Source organism: Nyctereutes procyonoides, unplaced genomic scaffold (genome assembly GCF_905146905.1).
Source record: "Nyctereutes procyonoides isolate TBG_1078 unplaced genomic scaffold, NYPRO_anot_genome, whole genome shotgun sequence".
In the NCBI taxonomy this organism is placed as follows: Eukaryota; Metazoa; Chordata; class Mammalia; order Carnivora; family Canidae; genus Nyctereutes; species Nyctereutes procyonoides.
In genome coordinates this window covers 30,768,882-30,792,833 of record NW_026575139.1, presented here as the reverse complement: position 1 = coordinate 30,792,833, position 23,952 = coordinate 30,768,882, and the positions used below count along the sequence as shown (strand labels likewise).

The window sequence follows — 23,952 nt, the reverse complement described above, 5'->3', positions numbered from 1 at the left end:
TCTGGAAACATTCTGGTGGCATTTTTATAGCTGCTCTTTCCTGACTCTAACTTCCAAATTCTCTAATTTCTTTATCCCCAGTTTTGATTGATGTGAACTTCACTGAATCTTTGTATATGCAGTTATAGCACCAAGATCAAAAGTAGAACTAGAGAAGCACTACTCATGCCAAAAGCAGAAGCAGCGGAGGAGAAACCAAAGAGAAACCAATTCTGCTGAATCACAGATCAAATTGAACTACAGGGCTTTGTCCCATTCTCTGAGAACATCAAATTCCTTACTTGTGGAATATATAAGCAGATAATTCTGCATATGTTATTACTATTGGTAGTAAAGATACATTTGAAATTTAAAGTTTAAAAGGTTACATTATATGGAGGTCAAACCACATGGTAGCCTTCTCATAAGGGTAATGTACATTAAATCAGTGTTCTGAGTCTTGTTTTCATTTTCTTCCCTAAGGAGCTTTTTAGACATTTTCTTCTTTCTTTCTTTCTCTCTTTCTTTCTTTCTCTCTTTCTCTCTTTCTCTCTTTCTTTCTTTCTTTCCTTCCTTCCTTTCTTTCTTTCTTTCTTTCTTTCTTTCTTTCTTTCTTTCTCTTTCTTCTTTCTCTTTCAAATATTTTATTTATTTATTTGAGAGAGACAAGCAGGAGTGGGGTGGGGAGAGGGGCAGAGGGAGAAGCGGACTCCCCATTGAGCTGGTAGCTTGACGTAGGGCTCGATTCCAGGACCCCAAGATCATGACCTGAGCCAAAGGCAGACACTCAGCCAACTGAGCCATCCAGGTGCCCCAACATTTTCTTTTTCTAATGAAGTTCCCCATGAGAGTTTAATACCAGAAATACACTGTATACCTATTTATGTACTGTGTGTATATCTGTGTTTTATACAGTAAAAGCAGTGAAAGAGTAAAATCTCCATTCTTCCCTATCAAAACCCTCACCCTTCTGGTCAAGATCACCCCTGCTGAAAATGCAAAATAAAGTTGCTAATGTGATTTGGCAAAATTAAGGTTGTATTTATAGGGATCACCAAAAACGTGTTTTCATATTGTAATCTGAAGTTATTGGACTAGAGAATTGGTCCAAACTCATGTCAATTAAAAGGGATGTGTATCTGCATATCCTTCTTCAAGGGTACCTCTGAAGAGTAAACCTATGAAGCACTGCCAAATCTTTACAACATTTAAGAAGGATGATTATACCCAGATCCTTGTTCTACATACTAAGAAGGGATGTAGCACATTTTTATTTTATTTGTATATCCTGATTCATTTCTATGCTTTGTTCATGATTTAAGGAGACCAGGTGTCCTCCTTGAGTGGGTCAGTTTTGCTTTGGAAATGACCATTCTACTATCCTGAAAAGAAGCAGGATGCCAGGGTCTTATTTTGGCATCCTTATTTTTCCTCAGAACAGTTTAATATACAGTTCTTTTTCTTTCTTATTGGCAAGGTTAGTTGTGGCCTGCAAGATCACAGGAGCGAATAAGGCAGGGTTGTAAACTTAAATGCCTACAAGGTCCAAGCATGTCATAAAAATGCATAAACAATGAAGTATAAGACATAAATGTTGATTAGTCAGTTTTGACTGCTTATCCTGCTTACTACAGCAGCAGACATTTATTTTTCTTGCCCATGGGTGTGTAGGTTGGCCAAGATGGGTCTCATCTTCAAAATACAGTAAGGTTAAGGTGTGCTCCACGTGTAACAACAGCAGTAGGTTTACTAGGGAGAAATTTCTAATTGGCGTTCCTTGACTCTAATTCACTGACATGGTTTGTTTACCCTGCCTAGTGTTTTGAAAGGCAAGATAACCAGGCCTCTGTCCTAATACAGGAGTTTAGCAGTGATTGGGTCATTGTTCCTAATTCTTCACTCACTTCCAGCTTTAGAAGTAAACGTCTTTCTCCATAAAGGTTTCAAAGAATCTTTTATATGGCACATGTTATATGATTGTTAAATGAATGATTATTCCCTTGATATTGTTTGATGTTTTTTTTAACTGTGAGGCTTGGGGTACTTGTCATTTCCATGTCCTCTTGTGTTCCCCACCCTTCTTTTTTTGTCCCTTGCCATGTATTTGAAAGACAGCAGTTGTTAATATGAAATAAGAGGGAGTGATGGAGAAAATCCAAGGTATAAAATCTTCCATGTGTTGTAAAGTGATTTAAGATTAAGGTTTTTTAGGGAAGGCAAAGTGCTATCTGGCCTTTCTGAAATTGTCTGAGATTTTGTTTGCTTGTTTTAGGATTTTGAGAATTACTTATTTTTAAAATGAATTCTGTAGGTCTGAAGGTCTAATCATATTTCTACATAATTGTAGAGCAAATGGAGACAAATGATGGGTGAGGGGTGTCATTAAAAAAAATGATACAAAATTTTCACAAGCTCTTTTCCCAGATCAGAACCAGGCAGTCCTTAAATTTTCTTGGGTGAAGTATTGGCTTGGTGGATGGCCCATCCTGTTGCCTCCACCTTGAATGAGAGGAGAGTTAACTTGGTTTTAGGTCCTAATGGGTCCAGGTTTCACAATCATCTCAATCATTCAGTTTCACTAAAGATTAAAATGACTAGGCTTCATTTTTACTTCAGAATAATTAGACTTTCTTTTCTTGAGATTAATTCTCTTTTTGTTTTAAATTCTCTTTCTTCTTTAAACTAATTATTAATATCTGCTTTCTTGTTAATAGTCGAGTGATCTTTACCACTGGTTATTTCTTTCAGTTATTTCTCAGGCGGGTTTGAGGCTCACAATCTAAACTCTATGAAGCTGATTGTATTTTACTGGAGTCTTCAGTGTGTAAGTGGTGTATTCACTGAGTTTCCAAGAAGCAACTAACTGAGACTTTCTGGTTTGGCATGTTCTCTCTTTCTAACCACCATTGGAGCTGAACCTGGGAACTGAACACAACTTGAAATTTTGTGGTTTGGCTGGTAGAATTCAGAGCTAAACTATCTGAAGCTAAAAATTATTAATGTTGAAATGTTTTAACCCACTAAGTAAACCTGAAAAAATAATGAAATTTAACTCCAGTCAGACCATCAGAATTGCATACAGCATACATTTTTTTGAGTCTAGGAAGAGAGTGAAAAATATATGAAGAGGATCTGAGATTGCTAAAGAAATAGAAATTAGTTATGATAGCTTAAAATAATGTAATTATCGAACTTTAAATGCAAAATAAAAACAAAACAAACCCAGAATTCTTATAAAGTTATTCACATAGCGTTCTACTTTTCCCAAGTCTATACTGAATAGTACCTGAAAATAATGAAGTAGGAAAAAAATGCCAGTTATACTTGTTTAACTTTTCAGATTTTTTTTTTACATGTTTTCTTTAAAGATGGAACAATAAGAGAATACCTTACATTTTCTTGGGACTTGATATGTTCTTAATGTTTTCATATGTATCATTTTAATTAAAATGGTGGCTTGTTTTACCTTTCCACTAAAAATCACAAAGCGTTTAATGGGTTTAAGCTCATTAAATCTCAGACCCTGTCTAAAACCTGGTGTGTACATAGTACGTATAGAAAGGCCGCTGTCTGTTCCTCCCATTAGTTAGCATCCTGAAGAGTAACCATTTTTCATTTTCTAGATCCACTTTCAACTTTTACGGACCAAAGTTACCTTTCCTCTGATTTCTGATGATTAATTGATCCATGCTGTCTTTGATAATGATAAAAGGTCTGTGAAGAGTGTTTGGGGCTCTTTAAAATTAGCAGTTTCCAAAGTGGAGTATGTAAGATGGTCCATTAGGTTGTGGGAAAATTTTTTTGAACTTTTATTGGTATTTCAACCTAAAAAATGAAGTAAACCTTAATTAGGTTTAACATATAGATGGATACTGGCATCTTCACTTCGTCTGTATCTCAGACTGTCATGTGTCAGGTATAGTCCATGAGGAAGTGATACAGAAGATCGACAGAAGCACCTTGCTGCACCTTCCCAGCATACTGGGATGAATTGTACATGTAACTAGTTAGGTGGATTTTGTTTTTAACTAAGCCAAATCTCACAAAACAGACAAATGGCATAAAAAGATTCCTGCAAAGAAACTGTATATTGGAGACCATACTAGTAATGTGGTAGCAGTGAACCACATGCATAGACAAGTCAGAGCTAATGAATTTCCCTTGACTAATGAAGTAAAAGTCAATGACAGTCTGATTCCATCTGAGAATACACCCAAAAAATTTTGAAATTCTGAAGATAATTTGATATACCAAATTATATCCATTATCATTTATTAATGAAACTTTTGTTCTTTTTTTTTGTCCCTTGAAATAGTAATGGTAGTAGGAAGCCATCAAAATTAAGAAACACACAGGATAGGGGTGCCTGGGTAGCTCTGTTGGTTAAGCACCCGATTCTTGATTTTGGCTCAGGTCATGATCTCAGGGTGGTGGGATTGAGCCCTGAGTTTGGTTCCCTGCTTGGTGGGGAATCTGTTTGAGATTCTCTCTCTCTCTTTCTCGCTCTCTCTGCCCTTCACCCCTACTCAGGCTCTCTCCCTCTCAAATAAATCTTAAAAAAAAAAAAATCTGTCAACTAATAAGATATGAGGGGCACCTTGGTAGGTCAGTCAGTTAAGCATCTGTCTTCAGCTCAGGTCATGATCTTGGGGTCCTGGGATTGAGCCCTGAGTGGGGCTCCCTGCTCAGTGGGGAGTCTGCTTCTCCTTCTCCTGTCCCTGCTCCCCCACCCCCACCCCCGCTTATGTACGCACACACTCTCTCTTTCAAATAAATAAACAAAATCTTAAAAAATAAGATATGAAACTATTTTTAAATGCTTATTTAAAAATTTTTAATCCCTATCTTATGTGTGCTTTATATTATCTATAATGTATTAGTAAAATAGTGTATATATAATAAACATGCATACATTGGAAGACCATACTAAATTTTGTCTGTTTTTGGTTGGTCTGACTATGTAATCAAAAATTTTGAGACCCCTTTTCTTTTTTTTTTTAAATTACAAAAGGGATATTTATTTACAGTATCAGATCCAGAACAAGAAGGCAAAGTATCCCCATGCTGGACCTTAGCTGGGAACATGCACTATCAGCAACTCAAATATTTTGTTGCTCTGTTCATACCTAGGAATGACCATGAGAGTGTCTTGAGTATTGATTTTGGGGGTTATAAAAAATTTTTTTAGTGAGTAGGAGAATCCCCAAACATGGGAGTCATGGACAGTGAGGTCCTTTAATCTGGCTTCCATTACCCATAAATTAAAAAAAAAAAAGACTCTATTTGTCTAATAAAATAGATTATTTAAATTTGAGGTTCATATTTGTAATGTGAGACTTTGTAATGTGGATAAGTATAATTAATATTCAAGCCCTATTACTGATTCTCTAAGTGACCTTGTGGAGACCCCTTTTCATTGATTACTCATGATCTGGCAAACTGTTATTGGTAGCAACAATTTATTCTGAAAGTCTAAATCACTGTGTAGAGATTATAATAAATCAGCATGTAGTTTGTAACTTGTGAGCTTTTGTTTTTTAATGTTGAGCCTTGATAAATGAAATTTAGCTTCAGTCTAAATTTTAAGACTGTAGCTCTCAGAAGTATACAGCAGCATAAGCATCACCTGGGAATTTATTAGAAATGTAAATTCTTAGGCTACATCCCGGATCTATGGAACCAGAGATGCTGGTTAATAAGCTTGCCAGGGAATTCCAATGCTCACTTAAGTTTGAGAACCACTGGTGTAAATGATGTAGACTCATTGATCATCCCTTCTTATTTCTTCCTACTTGGTATATCTGAGACTGTTTATTCAAATATTTATAATCTTAGTCTTAGCTCAGACTTTCTCATCTCTCCCTGAGATTTTTTTTTTGCTCTTCCTTCCCTCTTGTTCTTTTCCCTTCCTTTGTGAAAAATGTGTGTTAAAGTCATTAGTGTTATTTTCACAAAAGGGGGAGTGTTTTGATTCCTAAAATTTGGATGTCACCACCAATGTGATAAATAGCATGTGTTTTAAGGGGGGTATTTTTTAACATTTTCAAATTAATTTTTATTAACTATCTCTAGTTGGATTTGAATATGCATGTATATAAATTTTCTATTTTTTCTCATCTCTAGCTTCCTGATTTCAAATTTTATAATCTCAGATGGCTTTCCACCAACTAAAATTTCAAAACATACTTCAATGTATGAATCACCTAGATTCAACAATTGTTGAATTTTGTTATATTTGCTTAATCTCTCTCTGTATACACACACATGTGTGTGCACATGCCTTTTTTATTTTTGCTGAAGCATTTGGAAATAAATTGTATACATCAGTGTTCTTCACCTCTAAATTCTTTACTGTTCACAATAAAGATCAAAGTAGCTTTTTAGGGGACTGGTACAAAATTGTTCTTTTAAAAGGCCAATTCATAAGAATGCTAAACCAATTAATAGAGCCTCTAAAATGTTTTCAAGTTCCTTCTATAAATGTCTTAATGAGGAAAAGATATAGAACTCCCAGTTCTGAATGTATAAATGCACCCTCCAGCCTCTCTCAACCAAAGCTTTTCATCTGAACTGCAGAACACAAAGCATGGTTTGAGTGACTATTTTTTCATTTTTCCCAAGGATGGAATCAAACTAGTACCAACCCAGACACATAAGGGAGAAGTTAATTCCTTACATACAATAGATGTATTAGAATGTTTGAAGAACATTCTAAGGAATGTTAAGAAACATTAAGGAACTCAAGGAGCCCAGATTAGTGGGACTAGTGGCAAGTTCTTAAGAGAATTTTGCTTTGACTAGCTTGTGATGTTTATATAAATAACTTAAAAAAATTTTTTTTAAGATTACAGGCCCACCAGGTTGTGGAAAAACTCAGTTTTGTATAATGATGAGCATTTTGGCCACATTACCTACCAACATGGGAGGATTAGAAGGAGAAGTTGTGTACATCGACACAGAGTCAGCATTTAGTGCTGAAAGGTGGGAAATTTTATTCTTTTCTATTGTAATGTTTAATTTTGTAACTTATAGCATGTAACATTTTCAAACAGGTTAACATTTACGTTTCCTTTGTGAGAATGCAGAATGCTAGATACTGTTTTAAATGAATTTTCCTTTTAAAATTAACACAGGAAGCAGTTTCTTTCTGTCTTTTCTATCACTTTGTCATTGTTTTTTTTTAATTTTTATTTATTTATGATAGAGAGAGAGAGAGAGAGAGAGAGAGAGGCAGAGACATAGGCAGAGGGAGAAGCAGGCTCCACGCACTGGGAGCCGGACGTGGAATTCGATCCCGGGTCTCCAGGATCGGGCCCTGGGCCAAAGGCAGGCGCTAAACTGCTGCGCCACCCAGGGATCCAGCTTTGTCATTGGTTTAAGGGAGGTTCCTGGATAAGCTCCATTTCAGGAAGTCAGGAAGAAAGAAGTTTAAGAAACAGAAAGGGATGTAAGTGGAAATGGGGAAGAGGGAAAATTAATAAAAAAGCAAAAAGGTAAGGTGCTTTGTAACTAATTTCTAGATGGAAGTAAAATATTAGTGAATGGAATAGTTGCAAATTTCAAAATATATTTTGATTGAGAGGTATTTCACTTCAGTCTCTGCAATAGTATGGTAAGAAACACACTGATGGTAAGTGTACCTGTCCTTGGAAAGGAAATATTTCCTTAGTTTGGCTGGGACCTTTAACATTGTATGAAAGGCATTTGGTTATTTGGGTAATTCTGTACACCTGAAAATAAGTTTGCCCTTCTTCAACCTTCCCCCCCCCAACCCCCCTCCCCAGTTCTGATTGACTTTCATGAGCATAGTACTTATAGGTCTGGAGAATGATTCAATTCTGTTCTTTTAGTCAAGGTGTAGTATAGTCCTTTGAGTCTTTCTTTAACTCTGTCATTATGAGTCACATTTCTCTCTTATTTTTCTCTAAGGATACTAGTTAGATCAAAGTATATTCCTTGACCAGATAAATTCCAAATGGATTGTTTTGCATAGGGCTTATTTGCTTTGTTCTGTGTTGCTTGGTTATCTATTCTAAATATATGCCACTGGTTTGTCAGCTTTGTGAATTTGTGTTATATCTTTATCTTCAAAGCCAAATCTAGTGACTGACACATATTAACTGCTCAGAAAATGTTTGATGAATGAATTGACAGGTGTTACTCTCAACTGTGAAATCCAGATACCATTTCATTTTAAAAGGAATGAGAATTCTTGGAGAAATGGCTGCTTCCAGCACTAGAGCGGGAAATTTTTAAGTTGAGTCTGAAACATTATCAGATACCAAAGAAGCTCTCAAAGACTACTTTGTACTTAGGGGTCAACCTGAACAGGCTCTTGTGGCCAAAGATGGGACAAATTGACCACCAATAAGAATGACAGTAGGTTAAAACCCATAAAATATGTTTAAATTCATGAATTTATATAAGGAAATGAACAGCTAATTGATTAGTATTGAAAATTTTGGAGAAGCAACTCATTATTTTGAAAATGAGTTTTAAAAAAAGGAAATCGGGGGATCCCTGGGTGGCTCAGCGGTTTAGTGCCTGCCTTTGGCCCAGGGCGCGATCCTGGAGTCCCGGGATCGAGTCCCACGTCGGGCTCCCTGCATGGAGCCTGCTTCTCCCTCTGCCTGTGTCTCTGCCTCTCTCTCTCTCTATCATAAATAAGTAAGTAAGTAAGTAAGTAAATAAATAAATAAATAAATCTTAAAAAAAAAGGAAATCAAACATCTATTCTTTTTCTATATGAACTGTATTACTAAATAACAAATAGGTCTTTTTAGAGGAGGAGTATTCCAGTAATAAAGGAAGAAGGAATGATAGAATGTTACCAAATTACAAACCTTAATAATCTAACAGATCTAGACATTGAATATTGTGATATAATGAGAAATCCATATTTTGTCTTTGTCCTGATTCTTGGCCACAGATCTTCTAAAACCTTTGGAATTTCCTGAGTAATAGAGGTGCCAGGAGTATCATTCGTTATTCATAATCAGCCCCTTTCAACCTAATCTTAGTTTATGCTAATGAGATGACTCTTGGTGGGCCCCTGGATGGCTTCAGATGGGAGCTGGTTGCAGATCATGATGTTACAATAAGATTATAGGATTGGAACTTTCAGCTCCACCCCCCCCCCCCAACCTCTGTGGAAGAGAAAGAGACTGGTAACTGGTTAATTGCCAGTGGCTGATGCTTTAATCAATAATGCTTATGTAATGGAGTCTCTACAAAAATCTCTGAATGATAGGGTTTGGAGAGCTTCTGGGTTGGTAAAACACATCAAGGTGCTGAGAGGGTGGTGTGTCTTGGAGCCCTCTCCCATTTTTTTTTTTTAAGATTTTATTTATTTATTCATAAGAGACACACAGAGAGAGGCAGAGATAACAGCCAGAGGGAGGGACAGGCTCTCCACAGGGAGCTTGATGCAGAACTCGATCCCAGGACCGGGGGATCACTACCTGAGCCAAAGGCAGACGCTCAACCACCAAGCCACCCAGGTGCCCAGAGCCCTCCCCCATCTTTTCCTGAGTTGTATCTTTTATTCTTTGTAATAACTTGGTAATAGTAAGTAAAGTGCCTTACTGAGTTCTGTGCATCATTTTAGTGAAATTATTGAATTTGAAGAGGGGTGTGTGGGAACTCCTGATTTGTAGTTGCTCAGTTGGTCAAAAGTAGTAGTAGTAGTAGTAGTAGTAGTAGTAGTAGTAGTAGTAGTCGTCCCAGAGTTCCAGAACTTGTGATTAATGTCCCAAGTTGGGAGGCAGTCTTGTGGATCTGAGCCCTTAAACTGTGGGGTCTGAGCTAATTCCTGGTAGTTAAGTGTCAGATACACAGTTGGTGTATATAAGGAATTAAACAATTGCATGGTATGGAAAACCCAAACGTTTGCTATCAGAAGTGTGGTGAGTAAAAACAGTTCATAAACATAAAAGGCTACTAGCATCACAAAAAAGAAAACTAGTCATTGTGGTACCTCCTGATATAAGAAGTCAAGTCTGAATGTGATCAAGCTTTCAGATCCAACTACCAGTTTACAACATATACAGAGAAGAGACGGATATGTAAAACCACACCAGCAATATCCAACCTGGGAAATGACAGAATAAATGATTGTTGGAGTTGGAGGAGGAACTTTTGGATTAAAAGAGATTTGAAAGTTATTATTGCCTTCATCACCTTATACCTTGCCTATATTACCTGTATACCTTAAACTTACACAATGTTATATGCCAATTATATCTCAATAAAACTGGGGAAAAAAGATATATTGGTTAAATGCAATGTGATGAGCTTACATGGATCTTAAATAAATCATTAAAAAGAACAGAAGCATAAACATATGAAGCCACTGAAAGTCTGAACACTGAAATATATTTGATGCTAACATTATTAAAGACATTTGTTTACTGAGGTTGGCCAAATGAAAGGTACTCTTTAAAATGTCAATGACTAACCTTCAACTAACAAGCCAAAAACAAGTTGAAAATGAGGAGGTAAAATTTTAGTTCCTTTAATGGAATTATGTTTCTTCCTTTTTTTTTTTTTAAGATGTTATTTTTAAGTAATCTCTACACTCAATGTGGGGCTTGAACTCAACAACCCCAAGATCAAGGGTTGCATGCTCTACTGACTAAGCCAGCCACGTGCCCCTGGAGTTACATTTCATAATTCACAAGGAGCCTTTATGAAGGTCATTGGAGGATAGGGGTTGAAATTTATATTGTTTTTACTTTTCTAGTCTGTTCTCCACAGGCTGAAAGAGTGTGGTCATCTGACTGCCACATGGATTGCATTCTGAGGTGTGGTGATAGGGTCAGGTGGAATAAAAAATATCCGTTCTCTTTTGACAAACTGCTCATTGGAGAGTTTCTCATGGTGGGTCAGAGAATGGAGCTGGGTCTGTACTGTGGGGTCACATTTCATTTGTGCTATTACAGGACTACTTGACCCCTATTTGGATTTTTTGGGGGAAGATTAATCAGTTAGGAAAGCTTTTTGCTGCAAGTAACTGAATACCCACAGAATAGTGAGTTGGTGGTCGTGGGCACTGATTCTGCTACTCAGTGATGATAGGGAGACTTAGGGCTGGTGCATTTTTAGGCATCTTGTCCAGTCAGTGGGAAAGGAGAGGACTAGCTATATGTTTTATTAGGAAAATATGTTTTTCCCAGAATGTCTCTTGCCCTCTTTTGGATTCCTTTTCATCCTCTGGAATTGTCCTGCAGATTTCTCACTGGACCACCCCTATATACAGGGTAGGGTGGGAAAAGGAGGGGAAAAGATTGTTATAATCATGATGAGTTTCCTGGGGCTGGTTAACATTGTTGCCTGGATAAAATTGGAGTTCTCATGGTAAAAAAGAAAAAAGAAGTGGGAATGGATATTTGTAGGTAATTAATAGTGTCTGTCACCACTGGGACTGTTTCTGGACTTAGAGAAGAGGTAAAAGCATGAAAATATGAGACTCAAATATGTCTTAGCTTTATGTATGCCTCTGTATGTAGCAGTGTCTTCATTTTGTGCCTATAAGCAAGCTATCAGATCAGCAGAAATGAGAACGTGAATTGAAGGATTATTCTGAGGAAGGTTGAAGGATTTGTATAAAGAAGTGCCTTAGTAGCTTAGTTGGTTAAGTGTCTGACTCTTGATTTTGGCTTAGGTCGTGATTTCAGGGTTGTGAGATAGCCCTACATCGAGCTCCATGCTGGGCATGGATCTTGGTTAAGATTCTCTCTCTCCCTGTAGCTCTCTTTACCCCCCACCCCTCTCCTTGTCTCTCTCTGAAGAAAAAAGAAAACCCAATTTGCATATAGAGAATTTAATGTAAATGATAAAAAGTAGAAAATAATTTTAATTTTTAAATGATAAATTGCTAGATACCTTTTTATGAAGGAGGAAAGAAAAAATAAAGGAGTAAATAAAAATTGCTTAAGTTTAAAATGCATTTTGAAAAAAGAAAACCTTATAGATGTATTAAAAGCACTTTGGAAAGATTAGTTATGTATATATTTTTAAAGATTATTTCAGAGAGAGAGAGCATGCACATGCACAATGGGGAAGGGCAGAGGGAAAGGGAGAGAGAGAGAGTCCCAAGCAGATTCCATGCTGGAGACTGCTGTGGTGGGGCTCTATTTCACCATCCTGAGACCATGACCTGAGCTGAAAGAAACCAAAAGTCGGTCATTCAACTAACTGTGCCGCTCAGGCATCCCAATTAGGTATATGTTTTAAGGAGTTTATTTTTGGGATGCCTGGGTGGCTCAGCTGTTGAGCCTTTGGCTCAGGGCATGATCCCAGAGTTCTGGGATCGAGTCCCACATCAGGCTCCTGCATGGAGCCTGCTTCTCCCTCTGCCTTTGTCTCTGCTTCTTTCTCTCTCTGTGTCTCTCATGAATAAATAAAATCTTAAAAAAGAAAGTTTATTTTTACATATCTTTGAGAAGATAATCTAAAATAGTATGTTAAGGGACACCTGGGTGACTCAGCGGTTCTGCCTTTGGCTCAGGGTGTAATCCTGGGGTTCTGGGATCGAGTCCCACACCAGGTTCCTTGTAAGGAGCCTGCTTCTCCCTCTGCCTATGTCTCTGCCTCTCTCTGTGTTTCTCATGAATAAATAAATAAAATATTAAAAAAATAAAATAAAATAGTATAGTTAAGTATGTTCACCATAGACTGAAATTATATCTCCATACTTATTAATAATTACATAATAGTAGAATCTAGTGCTAAGGTATTCAGGGACTACTTCGGCAAGAGGGGATTGATAGTAAGTAGAGTTCTGGATCTCCCTTTCTCATTGATTCAGAAGAGTCTGCTTAAGATCTGATATAGTTATAGGTACTCTATGCTTACATGCATTGAGAATATGGATAAACAGATTAATCTAGTGACTGTACAGAAATTTTGGCAACCATGAGAATTCTAGTATATGTGAATTGAGTGACTACTGTATTATCCGTTTTGGAGGTAATTAGGAAAGGATGGAACCAGAGGTTAAGAATAAAAAAGGAAGGATGGTAAATAGTAATAGATGTTTTCAAAATACAATTTTGGGGGCAGCCCCGGTGGCGCAGCGGTTTGGCGCCACCTGCAGCCCAGGGCGTGATCCTGGAGACCTAGGATCGAGTCCCACATTGCGCTCCCTGCATGGAGCCTGCTTCTGTCTCTGCCTGTCTCTCTCTCTGAATGAATAAATAAATAAATCTTTAAAAAAAATACAATTTTGGGAGAAATAAAATGGATAAAAGAAGATAAAACTAGGTCTTAGAACTGCAAGTGGGTATGTGTATGAGGCAAACTGAAGGATGAAATAAGAGATGGGGTCTGAGACTCTGGAAGGTATGGACCTGGGGAAGTGGAATATCAGTTTGGGAATTTAGGAGATGGAAGTGGGCAGTCCTGAGTTGTCATGAAATCAGAATAGCTCTGAAAACTAGGAAGAAATGTAGTTCAACAGGAGAGGAAGACATTAAATAATCACGAATGTGTAGAATTGTAACTATTATAAGTCCATGCACAAAGGAGAGGTGTATGTTGTATTGATACTATGTGGAAGCAGTGGTCAAGCTTAGATCTGAAGAGCTGCCTGTCACCTCTCAAGGTTTTAAGTATCCCATAGCTAGTGCCCTCCAATTCCCCAGACTATTTAGAATGTCACTTTTTCTGAATAAATATATCAGGAGGGAGGCATATAGTGTTAGTGGCTATCCATGACTTTGGCTCATTAGAAAGATAATTACCAGTGTGGCCTTAAGACCATTTACTTATATATTTGTTGACATGAATCCAGGATCTGTGACCCAGGGGCAAACAATAGTGAGATGGCTTCTTAAGTCTGGGTAGGTTTCACTTGAGTCTAATTTCAGCTACTTATCATTTGTGAATCTAGGTGAATTAGTGGGGAGATCTTGAAGAGGTTCTAAGATAGAGAATGAAATTAGTCATAAGTACTTATTAAAACAAAACTTTGGAATTTTCTGAAAGCTGTAAAGGACTAATAGATTCACATTGTTGTATTTATATCACAGTGCTGAACAAATCCATACTGAATTAATGAACAGGAAAATATTACATATGTACAGGCAGCTTTGAGGAACCATAAACTTCTATTTCAGCACATTTATGATGCTATATTTCAACTAGAATTTTGGAAAACTTTTTTTTTCTTTTTACATTAAGCATGTGTTTTGTTTCAAGTTGTCATGTGGTCACTAATGTAAAGCATTTAACTTTCCTTTTATACAAGAGCTGTGAAGTAACAGGGGGAACTAATAACAAAAACCTGGAACGGATCCAGTTTTTTCCACTTCAGTGAATGGTAATTCCATTCCTCCAGATTCTCATCCAATTAGTCAAGAAATCCCTTCAGCTCTTCTTTTGAACTCTACCTTAGGTTCACTTCTAATCAGCTGAGCTCTTCTCCAGGTCAAGTCACCATCATCTCTTATCTGGACTACTGTACTAGCTGGTCTTGCTTTCACCCATGCCCCATGTACAGCCTCTTTTCCATTTTGGTAGAGTGATTCTTTAAAAAAAAAAAGAAAAAGAAAAAGAAGTCAGATCATGTCAGTTCGGCTTTCAGGTTTCTTATTTTACTAAATAATATCTAAATAAAATACCATAGACCTAAGGATCTTATGTGACCTTGGCCCCTGGCTAGCACTCTGACCTCATTTCCTCTTATTCTCCCTCTTGTTTCCTGTGTTCTAGCTATGTTGGCATCCTTGTTTATTCCTTGATCACTCCAGGCACCCCAAGCCCTTATTATATAGAATTCTCTTTTCCTATACACTATTCCATTGGGTATCCCATGGTTCATTTTCTCATCTCCCTTAAACCATTGCTTCAGTTCACCTTATTAAAGAGACTTTCCCAGGCCACTTTACATAAAATAGTACTTGCCTCTATCTGTCACAGTCTGTTCCCTCATTCTGGCTCATTTTTCTTGAGAGCACTTAATACCTGATATATAGTATATATTTATTTGTTTGTGCCTCTCAGTAGACTGTAAGTTCCACAAGGGAAGCTTTTTTGTTTTTGTTTTTGTTGTTGTTTTTCAGTGTCACCTAGAATCGTGCCTGGTATTTAGTAGATCCTCAATAAATGTGTGTGTGTGTGTGTGTGTGTGTGTGTGTGTGTGTTTTGAGAGTTTATTTATTTATTTGAGAGAGAGACAGAGGGTGAGTGAGAGGGAGAATCTGAAGCAAACTCTGCACTGAGCACAAAGCCCAATGCAGGGCTTAATCCCACAACCTTGAGATCATGACCCAAGCAACCAAGAGTCAGACGCCTAACCAACTGAGCCACCCAGGCGCCCTTCACTAAATGTTTCAAATGAAGGAATCTTAAGTCCATACTTGAATACTTTTTATGAAGAGATGTCCACTAGATGGCATTGCTTTCAAACTTTCTGTAGTAAATGGGAGCAAAAGATAGGATCTTTTCTGTTGTTCCTCTAACCAAGAAAGATACTTGTGATGAAGATTGTCACAATAAATTGCTATAATTAATATGAGGCATATAGATACTACATTTGTATTTGGTTTTGGATTTCTGTATTTTTTAGATATCTTTTCTAAAATAAAAAAATACTTAGAAAACCTGATTATAGAAAATTATAGTGTATTGATATATAAATAACCATTTGATACAGTTATTTAGCATGGTAACTGTGAGTAAAGTCACTTTGTGTCCATACATTGACCACCTTCCTTCTGAGGGGCCTTAATGGAATGAGAGAGCCTTTTACCACTCAAGGCACCAGCTGAAATTCAGCCTAGTGTTAAAAGCAGAAAATTATTATTGTCTGTCAGCTATTCAGTTGTTGTTGCCAATGAGTTAGGTACTCACTGACTGAGATAAGTACTCAGTACCTAATCAACTGGGCGTCCAGTTTTGGAAAACTTGCAGGTTTTTGGCAGATGTTGCCATACCTATCCTATTAAAAATTAGTGGGTTGCAAGCATCAGAGCTTTTATTTTAGTTGACTTCTCTGACCAGCTCCAAACTCAGCAAATAGTTACCTTAATCAAGAGACTTAGACGTTTTCCTCAAATCCTTAAAATGTACCTGTCCTGACTGTGCCAATGTCATCTCATTTCTGCTTTCATCTCTTGTTGCCGCCTTTTTTCCACCCTGTGTGTGTCTCACAGGCGCTTTCCCTGAATGTTCATTTGATCCATTTTGTTCTCAGCCTGTACACATCTTTTGGTAAAGTAATTTTTCCTTCTCCTGTTCAACCTAATGATGCCTTTTTTTTCAATTATTCAAAATATACTTAAAAATATTGACCAGTTTTATTTCTCTCTTTCTCTATTTTAGATTTTTCTTTTTCACTTCTGATTATAAATTATGTGAGAAACTTCTTTTGTTTATCTCCTTAAAGTTCTCAGCCTCTCCTTAGGACTCATTAACTATGTAGAAATGAAAACACGGTTCTTTGTACTTTTGTAACTTTAAATGGAACACAAAGTATAGGGTGATTCTTGTGTTTATAGTCCTTCCCCCCAGTCATCCTTGGATGGTTAAGTACCAGGCTGATAAAGTATCATTTTAAGTAGGAGACAATTTACTCAATGATTTACACTTTTATATCTTTAACCAGAAATATTTGAAATTTCTAGTACTGAGCTCCATGTCCTAAGCTTTTATTGATGATATTTGCATCTGTTTGGCCTTGCCACTGTCCTACACTTGGCCTACCCCATGCATTAGATCAGGCCTTGAGTTCGGAATTAGAAAATCATTTTTTCTTTACTAAGGAAATATTGGACAATGTCCATTTGTTTAGAAAATAATATCCTAAAAAAACAAAACAAAAAAAAAAGAAAATAATTTCCTGTTTACCAAGAAGCTATTGGGTAGCATTTATTTTGTATGTATTAAGTTTTAATTGAGAAAGCATATTTTTCTGTTCTAAGACATGGAGACTTAACTGATACTTGATTGTTACAATGATAATATATATTTGTTCAAATATATTTCATTCATGATCATGAAATAATTTTTCTTATTTACTAAACATATAGTCAAATTATCATTTATTGAAAAATGTATCTATTTCTAGAAAGATAAACCTCAGGACATTGTTGTGTACTTAACCTTAGATGAGATCTGAAAGCACTTGCTGGCCTCATGCTCTGACTGCTAACCTCTCTCTCTTAGTTTTTATAAAGGAAGGCTTACTATCTAAAATAATATATTAAGGCATTTTGCTTATACCTACTCTATTTTTGTTCTGTGTTACTTGTGGCTTATGAGTTTCCTAAGTAAAATTCATTAGACATTCAGCATTCCAGCCTTAAATATCATTAACTGTTTTCACTTGTGCAATTTTTCTTCCCTACAGACTGGTTGAGATAGCAGAATCTCGTTTTCCCAGATATTTTAACACTGAAGAGAAATTACTTTTGACAAGCAGTAAAGTTCATCTTTATCGGGAACTCAGCTGTGATGAAGTTCTGCAAAGGTATGATGCTTTAGATTTTGGTAATACTTTGAAGATTTATTTTTTGTTTTTTATGTTTTTAGCTTCTGAGTGAAAAAGTTTCTGCATATGTATTAGGGTTATGGGAAATAATTATTTCAGTGTTATTTGCTATAACCTATTGGATAAGACATTTCTTTAAAAATGAAAACAACATATTGAATGAATGAAATGTTTTAGACTTAATTAATTATTTAAGTGATGTATTAATTACCTATTCCATTAACAGGTTACTCCCAATATTCAGCAGCTTATTATATTTTTTAAAGATTTTATTTATTCATGAGAGACACGCACATAGAGAGAGACAGAGATATCGGCAGAGGGAGAAGCAGTTTCCATGCAGAGAGCCTGTTGCAGGACTTGATCTTGGGTCCCTAGGATCACGCCCTGGGCCAAAGGCAGGTGCTAAACCACTGAGCCACCCAGGGATCCCCTATTCAGCAGCTTAAAAAGGCAAACATGTATCATCTCATGTAGTAGCAGAGGCTTAGGTATCTGGGAGTGGTTTAGCTGAGTGTTTCTGGCTCAGGGTTGCAGAAGAGGTTGCAGTCAAGCTGTCAGCCAGGACTATGGTCATCTCAAGGCTCAAACAGGGCTGGAGAATCTTGGAGAATTCCAAGGCCACTGGAAGGCCTCCTTTCCTTACTGTCCGTTGGCCAGAGGCCTCTCTTCCTTACCATGTGGTCCTTTCCATAGAGCTGTAACAACATGGCAACTTGCCTTCCCCAGGGAGAGTGATTTGAGAGAGTGGGCAAGTGAGAGAGAGCCCAGGAGGGCAGCTGTAGTCTTTTATAACCTACTCTCAGTAGTGACATCTCATCATTTTGTCATATGCTGTTGGTTATACAGACCAACCCTGGTAATTGTGGGAGGGGACTGCACAAGGCTGTCAATACCAGGTGGGAGTAAACGAGGGCTGATAACAAGCAATTTTACCCTAAAAGTAGCAGGATCGTAGGAGAACCAGAGAAAGAAACCAAATGAAAACATTTTGGTACATTTTCAAAAGAGTGCTATATGTATAAAAGAGCTGGAAATAAGTTAGGATTATTGAATACTCGCAATCATTACTGTAATTTAGGGAAGAACAATTGGTTGGCATTGTTTTTAAGTTGGTACATCTTTGTAATATGCCATTTTATATTATATCTTAAATTTATCCACTATTTTGCAAATTCTGCTTTTATAGGATTGAATCTTTGGAAGAAGAAATTATTTCCAAGGGAGTTAAACTCGTAATTATTGACTCTGTTGCTTCTGTGGTAAGAAAGGAGTTTGATACACAACTTCAGGGCAACATGAGAGAAAGAAACAAGTTCTTGGCAAGAGAAGCGGCCTCCTTGAAGTATTTGGCTGAGGAATTTTCAATCCCAGTAAGTTTTTTTCTTTTTCTGTGTTTTCTTTTATGTTAAGTTCACTGACCTATAACATCAACTAATATCATTAGAAGAAAATGTAAAACAGATGATGTGTTAAAGATAGCATGGTCTAATTGCTATAGCAAATACCACCATCTTCTTAAATTTGTTCAACTGTTGAGGTTATCTTTTTCACAGCTGGAGTCAGGAGCAGATTTAACGTTGTTTGTAAAAATTCCTTTAGTCAGTCTTTTTCTTCCATCTCATTGTTGACTCTCTGTGTATGCTTTGTATTACTTTTTAAACACCCAGGTCAATATGAACTACTAGAACTATATGAAATTGCCTAGATCTATTCCTGTCATTTCTTCTATGGCAATATTTGTCAATGTTATAAATATTTTAGATTTAGATACTATATTATAATGTTCAGTGCTGTCTTATACACTGTATAAGACATTTGGTTTGCTCCAAATGGCCAGAGGTTGACTATCACATTTTAGTGTGTTGGGAGTGACAGTATTGAAAATATCAGTAAGGAAACCTTGAGAGATTACTGTTGACACCACTTTCCATAGTGGGGTGGTGATGAGTAAATCTGAAGATGCGGGTATCTTGCAAGGGTTTGTGGTGGGTAAGCTATAAGGTGTGTGTACTGATTGCTTTACCATTAGCAGTACAGAGGAGAGTTCTGTTTATTCTGCAGCCTCACCAACATTTAGTATAGTTAGACTTTTCAATTTTAGCCAGACATCATCTCAGCAGAAGATAAGAAAATTCTTTAAACTGAGATAAAATTTAATTATGATTTTATAATTTTTAGATTCGTGTTTGGAAATGAAAATGAAAATGAAATTTAGATTCGTAATGGAAAATTAAAAGTTTGTATCTTTATAATATGTACCAATGCTGTAAACTACCACACAGCCTTTGAGATTTATAAACCCAAGCAGGAAGTCAAAGTAGAAAATGTGGCATATAAAAAGTTCTACATTTCTTAATGGCTTTTTAATTCATATTTTGGATTATATGATGTAATTCCTGGTGAAGTCAAGGGTTGTAAAGTTTATCCTGGATGACACTCATCTTTTAAACTTTATTGTAGTTGATTAAAATGATAATTCCAAATCCATGTTTTCCCTGGCCAAGGGAATTTTTAAAAATTTTGTAAGGTTATTTGATTAAATGGAAAAATTAAGTATGTATGCTTATTTTATTAATTCATACTGGTTGCTTGAGTTAATCCTATGCAAAATATGAAAATTCACTTTTTAAAAGTTGTATTTGTTTACTTTTAAATAGTAATTGTAGGCTAGTATTTCTCAGTGTTTTTCTGAGGTAATTTATTTTCCTGAGTGAGAAAAGGGCTCTGCTTTTCTTTGTTTTTATTAGCGCCCTCTGAAAAAGTAGGTAGTTATTCCAACTCTCTGTCTTTGCCTTTGTTTTTCTCTTTGGAGATAAATGTAGAATATAATATGCACTTCTGTAACATAGGATAGTAGTGGTTTTTGTGACAAGTTATTGTTGGTTTTAGAAGGATTTTGAAAAATACTTCCTTTGGGAAGTGTGGGGATTTTCCTGGCCTAATTACCTCATTTAAATGAAAAATCTTGAACTTTTAGGTTTTTGAGCTGTACTTTGAATAAGCGACTTCCCATGAAGCTAACTAGCTGAAAACAATATGTGACTATCTAATTTATCCCTTTCAAAATTGCAGACTGTATGCCTCTTTATAGTTCCTTAAGATACCAGCAAACATTCCCACCTCAATAAGTGTTTGTTATTCCTAGTCTGGAATATTTCCCCTACAAATATGCATATGATTTCTTCTCTCCTGTCCTCTTATTAATGAGGACTTTCCTTACCATGTAAGTGTTAACCACACTCCTTGCCTTCCTATCTTCCTTATCATGCTTGGGATGTTTCTTCATTACAGTTTTCACCCTCTAGCATGTTATATATTTATTATAATTGTGTGTCTCCTCCACCCCATAGACTGGCCACCGGAACTGTCTACTTTGTTCACCACTTTATTCTCAGCAGAAACAGTGCCTAACACATAGTAGGCACTCAGTAAATATTTTTGAATGTATGAATTGCAGATATTGCTTTTCTCTTGGGACTTGAATTAATTTTATATATATTGGTACTACATTTAAATTTTTAATATTTGCTTTTAACCTTTTTTTGATCCTATTTTTAATATTGTTTATTATTTCTAATAGTAATATAATATTAGATAGCAGAATGTCATTATATGGGAACTGTACTCAGATTACACTGGCATTTGATAGGAAGAAAAAGAATTCTTAAAATTCTTAAGCTTGGAAAAGGCTTTAGAGATCTATATAGTATCAGAAAGCCAGGAAGTTAAAAAGATTCTATTTCAGTTTAGTAGAACTATGGTAAGTGAATGTCCAATGTCCTCTGAGTTGTGGGCAGGAAGCCAGGCATTCCAGTCTGCCCTCTGGCTGTGGATCTGAGATGGTGGATAGGGTCAAGACCATGTCTGGTGCTTTGACACTCTAGATATCATTTCCTTAGGTGATAGTATGAGTACTTTATTGAATTTTAAAATTTCTTTTCGGTGAACATGCAATGCTTTTAATATGTGGGGGAAAGTTTAAAAGTATAATCTGTACTTAATTTTGAATGTCACATTGTATGTGCTTCCATATGTTTGTATGCAAGGATCCTTGCATTCATGAAGATTTCAATCTTCTCTCTTAGTGATTGATAGAACTAATAGACAAAAATGTTAGCAAATTAAATCTAGAAAGTCAGAAGACCTGAATAACACCACAAATTTCATCTAATTAACATTTATAAAACATTCTACTCACTGCGGGCAGAAAATGCATTTCTTTCAAGTACACATGAGATATTCACCAAGGTAGACAGTATTCTGGGCCATATAATAAAACTCAACAGATTTAAAAGACTGAAATGGTACAGTGTATGTTTTTTGATCCACAAAAAGAATTAAATTAGAAATCACTAATCTAAACATATCTGGAAAATCCCTAAATATTTGGTAGTTAAGCAAACACTTCTAAATAACCTATGTTAAAGAATAAATCACAAGAGAACTTAGAAAATATTTTGAAGTAAATCAAAATGAAAATACAACATATCAAAATTTGTGAAATGTGGCTAACTCAGTGCTTATAGGGAAATTTGTACAATTAAATGCTTATACAGAAAAGAAAGATGACAAATCAATGATCTAAGTTTGTAAGAAATAGAAAAAGAAGAATAAATTAAACTCAAAGAATACAGAAGGAAGGAGATAATAAAAATAAGAGCAGAAATCAATGTAATTGAAAACAGAAAAACAAACAAAAAAGAAAACAGAAAAACAATGGAGAAAAAAACCTCAATGAAATAAAAAGCTAGATCTTTGAAAGACCAATAAAAGTGATAAAACTTTACCCTAAACTTTACCCAAATTGACCAAGAGAAAAAGAAAAAAACAAACTAGTAAAGTCAGGAATGAAAGAGGGAATATCCCAATATATCCTCTAGACATTAAATGATAATAAAGGAATGTCTGAATAGCTTTGTTCTATTAAGTTTGATAACTGAGATGAACAAATGCTTTGAAAGACACAAATTACTTACTGAGGAAGAAATAGATAACCGAAATCATCCTTTATCTGTTAGAAAAATTGAATTTGTAGTTTAAAATCTTGCAAAGAAAACTCTAGGTCCAAATGATATTATTGGTAATATCTACCAAAAATTTAAAGGAGAAATATCAATTCTATACAAGTCTTCCAGAAAATATACAAGAAAACTACAGACCAATATCCATTATAAACATAAACACAGAAATCCTTAACAATATATTAGCAAATTAAATCCAGCAATAAATTGAGTGGAGCTTATTTCAGGAATACAAGGTGGATTTTGAATGCAACATTAAACTATAAAATTTGGGGATCCCTGAGTGGGTCAGCGGTTGAGCGCCTGCCATTGGCTCAGGGTGTGATCCTGGAGTCCCGGGATCAGACCCTGCGTCGGGCTCCCTGCATGGAGCCTGCTTCTCCCTCTGCCTGTGTCTCTGCCTCTCTCTGTCTCTCATGAATAAATAAATAAATAAATACAATCTTTAAAAAAAATAAACACATAAAATCCATCACAACATATTAATAAAAGATGATTTCAGTAGATGCAGGAAGGAAAATCAGTTAACAAACTCATCAGCTGTTCATGATGAAAATTCTCAATAAAGCCAGAGTAGAAGGGAACTTTCTCAACTTGATAAAGGGCATCTACAAAAACCTTCAGCTAACATTATACTTAGCAATTATACTTAGCAATACATTATCTTTCTTCCTAAGATTGAGAGCATGGATAAGATAGCCTACTCTTACCATTGTAATCTAATGTACTATAGATCCTAGCCGATATAATATGGCAAGAAAAAGAATTCAAGTACATTTAGGTTAGGAAAGAAGAAATAAGACTATCTTTATTCATAGATTGTATAATTTTAGTAGAAAACCTAAAGATTCTACACAAAAAAAGAAAGCTACTAGCTACTATGAGTCAATATATAGAAATCACTTGTTTTTCTATATGCTGGCAATGAACAATTGGACATTGAAATAAAAAACCTGTGCCTTTTATAAGAGCACCAAGAACATGAAATACTTAGTGATAAATGTGACAAAATATATATAATATTTTTTATGCTGAAAACTACCGAACATTGATAAGAGAAATCAAAGAAGACCTAGGTAAATGGAAACATATCATGCTTATGGACTGAAGACTCAGTACGGTCAAGATGTCATTTCTTTTCAAATGTGTTTAACACACAATCTCGGTCAAAATCCCAGTAGGCTTTTTGGTAGAAATCAGTAAGGCAACTGAAATTTATGTGGAAAAGCAGAAAATTGAGAATAGCCAAAGCAATTTATAAAAAGGGGAGTATCGAGGACTTTCACTCTCAGAATTCAAAACTTAAAAAAAAAAAGAAAAAGAAAGAATTCAAGACTTACTATAAAGCCACAGTTATTAAGAGAGCATTGTATTGGTGATAGGGTAGATTCTCAGATCAGTGGAACAGAATAGAGAGTCCAGAAAATAAGTAAATTTATAGTCAGTTAATTTTGAACA

At 35.9% G+C, this 23,952-nt stretch overlaps 1 protein-coding gene across 7 annotated transcripts in view; it reads left to right on the top strand.

Annotated features, from left to right (window-relative positions):
* RAD51B (RAD51 paralog B) overlaps positions 1-23,952 on the top strand; it is a 597,782-nt gene that overhangs the window by 17,919 nt on the left and 555,911 nt on the right. For 6 of the 7 annotated variants that reach the window (XR_008661707.1, XR_008661708.1, XM_055304408.1 and 3 more), the window contains 3 exons: positions 6,824-6,960; positions 17,330-17,449; positions 18,660-18,843. Coding sequence is in view for 5 of the 7 variants with exons in the window: in XM_055304408.1 (XP_055160383.1) it covers positions 6,824-6,960; positions 17,330-17,449; positions 18,660-18,843 (441 nt within the window). In the remaining 2 variants the exon portion in view is untranslated. Of the gene's footprint in view, positions 1-393; positions 410-6,823; positions 6,961-17,329; positions 17,450-18,659; positions 18,844-23,952 lie in introns of those variants that run through there. The other variant, XM_055304411.1, reaches the window with a different exon arrangement.